This window comes from Mesoplodon bidens, assembly GCF_964165515.1.
Source record: "Mesoplodon bidens genome assembly, chromosome: 12".
In the NCBI taxonomy this organism is placed as follows: Eukaryota; Metazoa; Chordata; class Mammalia; order Artiodactyla; family Ziphiidae; genus Mesoplodon; species Mesoplodon bidens.
This window is the reverse complement of record NC_138168.1, coordinates 49,983,571-49,995,695: the sequence shown is the minus strand read 5'-3', so window position 1 is coordinate 49,995,695 and position 12,125 is coordinate 49,983,571. Positions and strand designations below refer to the sequence as shown.

Genomic DNA, 12,125 nt, shown 5'->3' with positions numbered 1-12,125 from the left:
CCCCCACCATGGCCAGTTTCAAGCTACCAATGGTTACTGCCCACCATCAGACTTGCCTCTGGTCAAAGTATTTACTCAACCTTGGACAACTGGAGTGTCTCATCCTTTGGCAATACTGATTAACATATGGGCATGTGATTCCAATGAGGTCAGATTCCTTCCCAAGAGAAAGGGCCCTTTCTAGCAGGGATGCCACCGGGGCGTCCAGAGCTGTGTTCCTTACCTCTCCAAGGAGATGGTTCTGTAATAGGAGAGAATGGGGTCAATGTGTAAAGAGGAGCAGAGAACAGAGGTGCTGAGAAAAGCAGGGAATCTGTGCCTTTGAAAGCCCTCTTCTAGCCCCAAGGCCTTGGTCCTTGAAGCTCTTCCTCAAATTATGTTGAGTCACCACAGAAGCCTTCATGGCACAGGGCCCCCACCACCCGCCCCCTTGCTCTCCCAGCCTTAACTGCCACTTACTTTCTCAACAGTCTCACGTGACTAATAATCACACACAATCCACAGCGGGTGCAAACTGGTGCCCTGTGGGTCCTACGCAGACCACAAATTACATTTGCTTCCCACTGAAGGCTGCCAGATAAAATATGAAACACCCAGCTCAATCTGGTTTTTGGCTAAACAACAAATAATTTTATAGTATGAGCTTATCCCATAAAATATCTGGAACACCCATATACTAAAAATGTTTTATTTGAAATTCAAATTGAACCGGGTGTCCTGTATTTTTCTTTGCTACATCTGGCAACCCTATAATCCTGCTGTGTTCGAAAATGAGCTGGCGTTTAAAAATTGAAAGACTTCTCATACAAGCTTAGATTTCTAATTTGTCTTGAAAGAATTAGATCTGACAAGACTGAGCCTCTACCTACGCCCCACAGCAAATGCTGGCAGGAGTTGAGCACAGCTGCACCTGAGGAGGGGCGTGTGCGCACTCTCCCAGCCGCACGTTTAAGTTAACTGCCTGGGTCCAGACACTCCAGAGTCAGCAACTCCAGGACAGCACAGGTGTCATCATTTCTACGATGCTTTTCCTGAGCCCCCCGGTTAGGCGACGCACCCAGTTTCACGTTTGCACGACACTGTGCACTTAACTAAATGCCTATGAGACTGATACGAGAGGCACGCGCAGTGATCCATGATGCAGTGCCACTGCCATCTCCGGCATCTTCTCCTGCAACGCCCCACCTTCTGCTTGACACCCAGCAGATCCAGGCGCTGGTTCTCACCTTTAGGTCCTTGCCCTGGCCATATTTCCTCTGCCAGAAATGTTCCTCTCTGCCTACTCACCTGCCACTTGTAACTCCTGTGCTGGGACCCAAGCATCACTCACTCCAAGGACTCTCCTCTGGGATTTGCAGCACACATAAAGCCTGGTGGGAGGTAGCAGAGACCTGCCAGCTGGACCACCTTGCTGGGTGACCCTGGATAAGCTACTTATCCTTTCTGTGACTCGGCGTCCTCATCTCTAAATGACGATAATAACATCTAACTCACATGGTTGTAAGGGTCAAACCAGTTTATATAGCAGAATGCTTATTAGAATAGTTGCTGTTAGTGCTATTTTCAGTTACTAAAATACCTCTTATTTATGCAATTGTTCCACAATTATTTATTGAATCCCGTACGTGCACGCAGTCAGCTTGGCACACAGAACACACAATCAACTGTCACAGATACTGATGTCAAGGGGTCATGGCTCTAGGATCTAGGGAAAGATTCCAACAAGTAAACAGGAAAATTTAATGCAGTGTGTAAGTACTGTGAGAAATTAAGGTTTTTACAGAAAACTGCAGATGGGATAGGGACAGAAAGGTAAACTTTAGGGGGCCAGGCGACTTAAGATGAGACCTGCCAGCTGAGGAGTTTGTGTGATGAAGGGAGGAGGGCCCCAGGCACAGGTAACAAACAGTCAGCAGCAAGGACCAGGCAATGCTGCCCTCAGCACAGGGGACCAGAACTAACCTTTCAACACCTTTACCCATTACAAGGCCACCTGAAGACCTGTGTTATCTCTGTATCCCTAACTCTATTATGGTGCTCAGCATATTGTTGGTACTTAATAAAAGATTTCTGAACCAAACAGGATACAAAACGCACTACGTTAATGTTTTCAACCTTTTAATAGCTCTTATATTCGAGGCTTATAGTAAAGAATTCTTGTCTTTTAAGGATCCTGTATTCTGAAATTTTATGCTCACACATGCACAAAATTGGCTCTAATGACAATGGTTTTAACAATATTTCCTTCAGATGAAGGTGGCTAGGGAGGAAATGCAAGAAAATGTTACTCAGGAGAAGATTTGAAAGGCAAAGGGAAGGTAAATATGAGTCAAAGACCTAGAGGAACCAGTGGCCAAGGATCAAGAAGTAAAGTCTCCTCAACTCTCAGCATGACTAAGGAAACACCTGTACAGTAGGAAAGCAGGAAGTATAATAGAAGGAACAGTACACTTCTTTTTTTCCACCATCTGTACATAGAGAACATGAGTAATTCAGACACTGTTTTGACCTTTGAGGGGTACCTGAACTGCTGATTGGAGCAGTGACCTCACCATACTGAGCAGCAGCCCTGGCTGATGCCTGCGCCAGTGGCCAGGAGCTCTATTCATAAGTGGTCAGGCTGGGGAATGATATGGGTGGTGACTATAAAAGTAAACACTTGTTTGTGTCCAACACAGCTCTAAGCATTATACATCCTTTACCCTTTTAATCCTTTCAACAACCTTTCCAGGCAAATCCAATTATTAGCCCCATTTTACAGATAGGGAAACTGAGAATAGACATGGGTTAAGTAACTTGCCCGAGGTCATAGAGCTAGGAACAGAGGAGCTGGTGCCCTCTGGCTGCAGAGTCCTTGCTCTGACTACCATAACCAGCTTATTTCGCTTGGATACTTACATATTTGACTAAAAAAAAAAAGTTAATTTTTCAAAATTAGTTTCCTTGTGAAACCAAAGGAATGGGGGAGGGAGAACAATTCACTTCAGGGTACGGGTGTGGAATCATACACACCCCACTTCCGCCTCCCTCCCTAAGTGCAGTGAGGACCCAGGCTGTTGTCAGGATTAGACCTTACTCAAGGTGCATGGAGCACGCAACAGGTGAGCAAAATTTATTTCCTTCTCTTGGCAAAAGGCAAAATTAGGGCTAACATGTTAATGACTCTTCGGTTAGTCTTCCAATACACCACACAATTTCTCCCGGACTGCAGTGTTTAAAAACTGACAGGCTGTCTCATGGACGTGCAAAAGAAAAACGCAGCCAAAGAAAATACAAGTCGTTAACCAGGTGGCTGTATCGACGCTCTGCTGGTGGCCAGAACGATTCTCTGAGAAGTTCCAAGGCCGGGGATATGCAAAGGACACCCCGAGTTCCCCTAGCCCCGCCCTTCCTCTGCCCCAGGAACCGTTTCCCTAGCCCAGTCTTGCACGACTTGTCCCTCCTTCGCCCCTTTTCTTCCCTATCCATCTCTCTCAAACTTGGCTAAGGGCTGGGCTAAATAAGCCGGTACCCATAGCACGGGCGGGGATGGGGGGGATGCACACTTCCTTCCGCCCCGCCTCGCCGTGGGAGACCGAGTTCTGCGCAAAGGCGCGGCGGCTGCAGGGCCCCGGCGACGCTCGCCGCCGCCTAAGCCGGGAGGAAACTCGAGCCCCAGCCGCCATGGAGGCTGCACACCGTGCACACCGTGCACCCCGGCAGCCCGCGCCACTCACCCGGGCGCTCTCAGGCAGGTTGTAGCGACACAGAGTGTGGTCCAGGTCGAAGCCGACCACGTCGCAGGCGGCCAGGGAGAAGTGCTGAGCCATAGCTGCGCGCGGAGCACCAGCGAGCGCCTGGACCCCGAGAGGCGGTGAAGAGCGCGCGGGTAGGACGCTGCGGGACTACGGGGCAGGACGCGGCGGGGCGGGGCGGGGCTGCGGCCGCCCCCTGGACGCCGCACCGCTGCCCCTCGCGCTTCCCGCGCCCGCTAGCCCCGCCCCCGGCCGCGCTTCTGCCCGCCTCTCGCGGCCGGCCTTCCCCGCGCCCTGACTGGCCGGTTCGCTGCCGGGCTTTCCGCTGACACTCCCAGGCCGGCTCCTGCCTCACTGTCACCACCCTGACCCCCGCCCCGAAGTCCCGAAGGCGGGATGTGACCAGGAGCCGCTGCTGCAGGAATTGGAGGCGGCACTAAGCCCCTGTTGGCGCATAGCCTTCGCCGCAGAATTAACCGGGCCTCCCCTTGGCTTTCAAGGCGCCAGGGAAACCAAGAGAATGTCAAGGTACACCTGACCCTTTACTCTTGTGTGCGAAATAATGTAAGATTATGGAGAAAATGTTATCCACTAATATTCCCCTGGCCCAATTAGCCTATAATTTGGATGAGTTTTTTTGCCCATGAGATCTCTAACTACGGATTCAATCAAAAACTTTATATTCTGTAGTAAATTCCTAAGTGTATTTTTAAGTAGAATGGGAGACCTTTCAACATTTCACCCCATGGACCGCGTTAGAAAATAAATTTATTAGAAATCGTGAAGGACCATTTTGCAAAATGACAATGATTAAGGAAACCAATATTTGTTGTTATTTGATTGTCCTATTTTTTATTGTAATGCATTTTTTCTATGAAAGAATATTAGAAACTTCATAGAACATACTACAGAAGAGAGAACTTTATGCAAACAGAAAGGTTTAAAGTTTATAGAACACAATAATTTGAGTGACAGTGTTCTCAATTCTCTCAAGGACTGTTTATAGCTAGTATCATTTTAGATGGATGAAGGGCTAGGACTTTGAGACCTTTAAAATAATTTAAAAGAGAAAATACAGGGCTTTCCTGGTGGCACAGTGGTTGAGAGTCCGCCTGCCGATGCAGGAGACACGGATTCGTGCCCTGCTCCGGGAGGATCCCACATGCCGCGGAGCTGCTGGGCCCGTGAGCCATGGCCGCTGAGCCTGCGAGTCTGACGCCTGTGCTCCGCAACGGGAGAGGCCACAACAATGCGGAGCCCGCGTACCGCAAAAAAAATAATAAAAAATAAAAGAGAAAATACAAATTGTTTGAAAGAGAAAATACAAGTCATTTACAAGAGAAAATACAAACATTGACGTTAAAAAGAGAAAATATAAATGTATTATCTTTGTACTGCTTCTGTTTTCAATTTAAAGGAACACTTTACCCAATAGAAAAAAATCAATAGTCATGACATAATGAAAATATAATTGGTTAAGAATTCCATTTAACCCTTACAAATACTAACACTTGTGGGGCTAATAGACCAACCAAGGAATAGATTTAGTACAATAAATAGTTCAATATAGTAGGACACTTATTATACCTAGTGGACCCATTTGAATAAATTGATAACTTGTTCCATTATAACTTGTAAAAGCCCAAAACAAATCTCTCTGGAAGAGGACAGGAAAGAATCCTCAAGAAGATTGAGTGGGGGACTTTTCTGGTGGCCCAGTGGTTAAGAATCCACCTGCCAACACAGGGGACAGGGGTTTGATCCCTAGTCCGGGAAGATCCCATGTGCCGTGGAGCAGCTAAGCCCGTGCACCACAACTACTGAAGCCCGGGTGCCACAACTACTGAAGCCCTGGTGCCCTAGAGCCTATGCTCCACAACAAAAGAAGCCACCGCAATGAGAAGCCCCCTCACCGCAACGAAAAGTAGCCCCTGCTCGCCACAACTAGAGAAAGCCCATGTGCAGCAACGAAGACCCAATGGAACCAAAAAAAAATTTTTTTTATTAAAAAAAATAAGATTGAGCTGTTCACTGATTAGAGCCCAACAACCATGTCTTTAATGTCTGTGAATCAAAAAAGACAAAAGCTGGATTGTATCATAGCTTGTACCTATTTCCCTTTTGTGAGTCTATTGGCCATAGAACTGACCTTAGCATTCCTCTTTGGCCCCTGCAGTAGAGTGCCTTCCAAGGTCAAACTTTCAGGTAGACTACACATTGAAGGCCATAAGTCTCCTTGGAGGATATCTTGTTTTATTGTGGGATTAGGCACTTTAGGGACTTCCCCTAGTAATGTAAATATACAAGTGCACTCATTGTTAAAAGGAAGAGTATGAAAGGATGTTTTTTTCATGGCGTAAGTGTCCCTTGGACTGGAGAGTTGGCCCTTAGACCTGAACATGCTGAACAACAGTTGTATCTCTGCTGAGAAACAACTGTTATACATCTTATATTCCTCACGGTCTTGTGCTAGACAGCCTACAACATTTACACTTTGTAAGAGGGTTTAGAAAATAATCGGATCCCATCATCCTGAAAGATCTGCCACTCCTCCTGGAGCTCCACTCTCATTTCTTGGCCACTAACCTCAAAGCTCAGTCTAATTCCTCTAAGAACACATGGAATGGTTTCCCTCTTTCCCTTCACTCCTTACATAACCCTGAACTTAAATACAGACATTAGCTTTGTTTCAGAGGCTTATTTTCAAATGAAGATACTTTCTTTTTTTCTGTACATTAAACTTTTATCAAATGTAGTGGTATATCACACCTCTTCTATTGTCAACCAAAAATTCAATGTTCTACTCAGATTCCAATTAATTTCTGTTTCTTTGAGTGATATATAAAATATGCCAGTGTTAGGGACTGAACTGTGTCCCCCAAAGTTCATATGTTGAAGCCCTAAGCCCCAGTATGACTACATTTGGGTATGTGGACTTAAGGAGGTATGTATGGTTAAATAAGGTCATGATAGTGGGGACCTATCAATATGGCTGGTGTGATTATAAGAAGAGGGAAAGACACAAGGGATGCACATACACTAAAGAAAGGCCACGTGAGGACATGAAGGAAGTTCGGCTTGCAAGCAAGAGGAGAGGTTTCAAGGGAAACCAGGCCTACCTACACCTTGATCTTTTTTTTTTTTCCCACATCTCTATTGGATTATAAATGCTCCACAACACTGCGTCAGTTTCTACTGCACAACAAAGTGAATCAGCCACACGCATACATACATCCCCACATCCCCTCCCCCCAGACACCCCCACCCTACCCACCCCATCCCTCCGGGTCCTCACAAAGCACCGAGCTGATCCCCCCAACATCACGCAGCAGCCTCCCACCCTACACCCAGTAGTGCACATACGTCAATGCTACCCTCTCACTTCCTCCCAGCTTCCCTCCCCTTCCCCCCTCCCCTACCCCACCCCCCTCAAGTCCTTTCTCTACGTCTGCGTCTTTATTCCTGCCCTGCAACTAGGTTCATCAGTACCCCTTTTTAAAATTCCATATATATGCGTTAACATACGGTATTTGTTTTTGGGATTTTTTTTTCTTTTATTTATTTTCCCAGAATTTAATTAGGCTTATTTTTTGTTGCAACAGCTTTCAAATTCTTTTTTTTATTCTTTTTTTTAATGGAAGTATAGCAGATATACAATCTTATATAAGTTACAGGTGGACAATAGTGATTCACAATTTTTAAAGGTTATACTCCATTTATAGTTATTATAAAATATTGTTTATATTCCCCGTGTTGTACAATACATCCTTGGAGCTTATTTTATACCTAAGTTGATTTGCTTTTTTTTTTTAAAACATCTTTATCGGTGTATAATTGCTTTACAATGTTGTGTTAGTTTCTGCTGTATAACAAAGTGAATCAGCTATTTGTATACATATAACCCCATATCCCCTCCCTCTTGCATCTCCCCACCACCCTCCCTACCCCACCCCTCTAGGTGGTCACAGAGCACCAAGCTGATTTCCCTGTGCTATGCAGCTGCTTCCCACTAGCTACTTTACATTTGGTAGTGTATATATGTCAATGCCACTCTCTCACTTTGTGCCAGCCTACCCTTCCCCCTCCCCGTGTCCTCAAGTCCACTCTCTACATCTGCCTCTTTATTCCTGTCCTGCCCCTAGGTTCTTCAGATCCTTTTTTTTTTTTAGATTCCATATATATGTTTTAGGATATGTTATTTGTTTTACTCTTTCTGACTTATTTCACTCTGTATGACAGTCTCTAGGTTCATCCACCTCACTACAAATAACTCAATTTCGTTTCTTTTTATGGCTGAGTAATATTCCATTGTATATATGTGCCACATCTTCTTTATCCATTTCATCTGTCAATGGACACTTAGGTTGCTTCCATGTCCTGGCTGTTGTAAATAGAGCTGCAATGAACATCATGGTACATGACTCTTTTTGAATTATGGTTTTCTCAGGGTATATGCCCAGTAGTGGGATTGTTGGGTCATATGGTAGTTCTATTTTTAGTTTTTAAGGAACCTCCATACTGTTCTCCATAGTGGCTGAATCAATTTACATTCCCACCAGCAGTGCAGGAGGGTTCCCTTTTCTCCACACCCTCTCCAGTGCTTACTGTTTGTAGATTTTTTGATGATGGCCATTCTGACTAATGCACCTTGATCTTGGTCTTTCAGCTTTCAAAACTGTGAGAAAATAATTTCCTGTTATTTAAGCCTCTCAGTCTGTGGTACTCTGTTAAGGCAGCCTCAGAAGACTAACATATAGATGTTGTTGTGTCCAATGTAGCAAATGATATGTGTTGTTTGAAAGATCTTTGCTTAAGTTTTTTGCTTATTTGTTTTTAAAATCTTGGTACTTTTATTTGTGTGTAATATCAATATCATGCTGTGAAGTTTTAGGGTTTCTTTAGTACTCCTTGTACGTATACATTTTTTCTTATAATTAGGAAGTTATAAAATAATTTTGAAAAGCTCAGAAGTAAGAAGTTATGATTTTTATTGCTGATTTTCTAGAATTGAATTTCATCATTATAACTGACCTATATTTTGATAAAGATAATACTATAATATAGGAACTTTAACCTTAGGTTTGGCTTTTACTTAATTTGTTATTTACCTAAATAATAACTTTGTGATCAGCTAGCTTAAGTTTTAGACACTAAAATAACTCACTAAGTGATATTTTGTGGATTTATAATACTGTATTTTAACATCTACATTGTAAATGTTATTTACCAAACATTTGGGGTGGGGGGGAATGGCCTGATTCTTTAATCTTTCATTAGTTTAAAATGTGCTTTTCCAAATACCCCAAAGTGAACATAATGTTCAACCTTTTATATAATATAAGCCAATCTACACGTCTTCTTTGGGTCATATAATTTGTTTAAGGGGGAATAATAAAGACTATTTAGTACTTTAAAAAAATGATAAAATGTACAAATGCCTAAAAATTAATCTCTCAAAGCCATTTAGCTAAATAGAACCAAAAGCTGATTTATAATACTGGGCTGTGGCCTTAAGATGGCAGTAGCTCTGCATTAGGAATATATTTCATTTAATTTCTTTAGTAACCTTACAATTTTTTAATAAAAAAATACATCATTTTCTACCCTCCATTTCTGCTCTTGCCACAAGAAGAGAAGCCTATTTAGAAATTTTAGTGTGAGGTTTTTTTGTGTCTATTTATTTTTGATGGTGGAGAGGGAAAATGTGATGGGATAAGGTCCTTTGGTAGAAAACTTCTTATAAAGGTGTGTGTGAATAACAAACCAAAATGTTTAAAATGTGAAATGAGCTCCTCTTGGAGAGAGAGCTAAAATACCAAATGGCAAAATTGTGATTCAAAAAGATCTCAAACAATGTAGCAATGGATTGAAATTTAATTGGGACAAATGTTGAGTTTTGGGTTAGGGTCAAGTAATTAACTTTATCAGTATATTATGGAGCACCTTGATTTATCAGAAGTTAAGTCAGAAAAAAATATGGATAAATTCAAGATGAACTCAGCTAGTTATGATTTGAACTCAGTTTCTCTTTAATTGGCTGTCACTTCACAATACTTCCCTTTGCCTTGGCTGTCCTTCTGGGGTGTGAAGGTTCTACATTGCAGAAGGGCTAACATGTTGTCAAGGAGTCTGGGAAGAGACTTTAGGTCCTTGGTTAATAGCATCCATACAACTGCTTTTCCTCAGCTAGACCATCCCTGCCAGTCTTTGGTTGCCTCTGGTCACATTGGCCACACCATCAGCAACCATCCCTGCTGCATAAACTCTGAAACACCTCTAGTTACAGTGCCATCAGGAAAATGTTTAGTTTCACCCAAACCATGAAACCATTCCACACTCAGCCAACATCTGTTCTTCTCTTGAGCAGTTCCAGGAAACTTTCACAGGAGACTTTTGATTTCGTTATGGTGGAGTCTGGCTACCTCAGACCCTTTTTCTACCTAGTTGTGACCCACCATTCCTATTCTAGTGATTGTCCTGTACTGTCATAGGACATTCTGCAAAGCTTTTTTTCTCTTAGAATTTCAAATGAGAATTAAGACTCGATTCTCTCTTTGGGACTCTCAAGCTCATGTGGAAGGTTCTGTTGCCTTCCATACAGGGGATTTAACCTTGCAGTGGGACAGAATGTAGGGTCCCTTTCTCAGAGACCCATACAAATGGCTCGCTCCCATGCTCTCCATCCTGTTTCCCTGGACTCACATTGTCAGATAAAATACAGAATGCCTTTCAAGTACTTAGGTGAGTAAAAGTTTCGATTCTTCACAGGCATCCAAATATGAACATATCTCAGAAACCCCTTATGAAGTGTGGTCCAGTCAATGTGGAGTTCCCTCAGGCATGAATCCATAATTTCTTTGTCTCCAAACCTCTCAAGCAGGATGTTTACTTTCATGACAAATACTGAATGCATCTTATCTGTATATTTTCATTTTTGACCTTTTATCTCCTTCCAATCATGCATTTTTTATGATGTACAAAAAGTTTCATTAAATGAGTAACACCTCTCATAACTTAATATAGTTTGATTCTTTACTTTGCCCCAGTAGAATCAGGTATTTGAAAGTTTTTTTTAAATAATGGTATCTATTTATTATTTTTTAAAAAAGACCTTCAAAATTGATTATTTTATTGCTCATCCACCCTTCTCTATCAATGTTTTTTCGTAAACGCCTCGTAACAAAAATATTCCACACCAACCCTTTCGAAAAGCAACATACAAATGAGTATCACGAGTCTTAGAAATGGTTTATATGTGTTGACATCTTTAATCCAATTCTAGACATCCATCCTAAGATCTCTATCCCAGAAAAACATCAGGTAACAGGGTAACTGGGTAATGGTACTGATATACTTTTCCATAATATGACCCACTCTTGTGTTTCAGCTAAACATTCCAACCACTATTCCTCTAAAATGGATTCTTAAAAAGCATTCAATTAATACAAAAGAACGCAGACAAAGAGAAAAAAACGAAAGGAATGCTTAACAGTTGGGAGCAATAGAAAGCACGTAACAATATGGTAGATTTAAACACAGGCATAATGATAATTATATTAGATGTAAATTATCTAAAGACTGCAATTGAAAGTCAGAGGTTATCAGGTTTGTTCAAAAAGCAAGATCTGAGTACGGCATCTAAAGAAACCAACTTTACACATGAAGCTATAAATACCATTTGGAAATATTGGAGATGCACCATGAGGTATCTGCCATCATGAAAGACTTTAATATAGTAATCCGCTTTATTAGTTTTCTCTAACATATTTCTATATAAATTGACTTGTTATAAACAAAAATAAAAGATATAAACAAAGAAGGACTGTTGCTTAGATTTCTAAATTTCTAGATCTTAAAGCAAAATCAGTTTAGTAGTCAAAAGACTTGTTAGACAGGAAGCAAAAAGTAAATCATGTATTATCTCCCCTATCTTTGTTTTTGAGTTGCTTTTAACCTCTTTTCTCTATTCTTCATACCTACCCACCCACAGAAACTGGTATTGGGATTTGTGGAAACACAATCACAAACATATCTGGTTGGCTAAGGTGGGTTTCCAGGCCACACCTGCCCCCTTCTCCATCAACACAATTCCCACTCACAAGTGGCTTACAGTCCTTTAAAAACGTGGCTGGGCTCGTCAGGATCGGGAATGGGAAGTACAACGAGCAATTCTGTGGTCGTTCTGTGGTTGTGCTTCTTAATCCTTTCACCATTTTTGTTAGCATAAAGAAAAGCTCCACTCATTTTGACCACATTAGCTAGTTCTGCCTCATAACAGGAGCACTAGTTAGAAATGGAGTTGAGTAATTGGAAATCCTCCCACTTCTGTAAGGTACACGTTCCCTATTACTGTTAAGTGCATTAAGTATGTTTTCTTTACGGTTGTTTTAT

At 42.3% G+C, this 12,125-nt stretch overlaps 1 protein-coding gene across 2 annotated transcripts in view; it reads right to left on the bottom strand.

Moving 5' to 3' along the window:
• Window positions 1-3,959, bottom strand: part of NT5DC1 (5'-nucleotidase domain containing 1) — a 122,060-nt gene extending 118,101 nt beyond the window's left edge. For both annotated transcript variants that reach the window (XM_081250934.1, XM_081250935.1), the window contains exon 1: window positions 3,717-3,959. In XM_081250934.1, coding sequence (XP_081107060.1) covers window positions 3,717-3,809 — 93 coding nt within the window. In that variant the 5' untranslated portion in view covers window positions 3,810-3,959. The remainder of the gene's footprint in view (window positions 1-3,716) is intronic.
• Window positions 3,960-12,125: the final 8,166 nt, after the last annotated feature.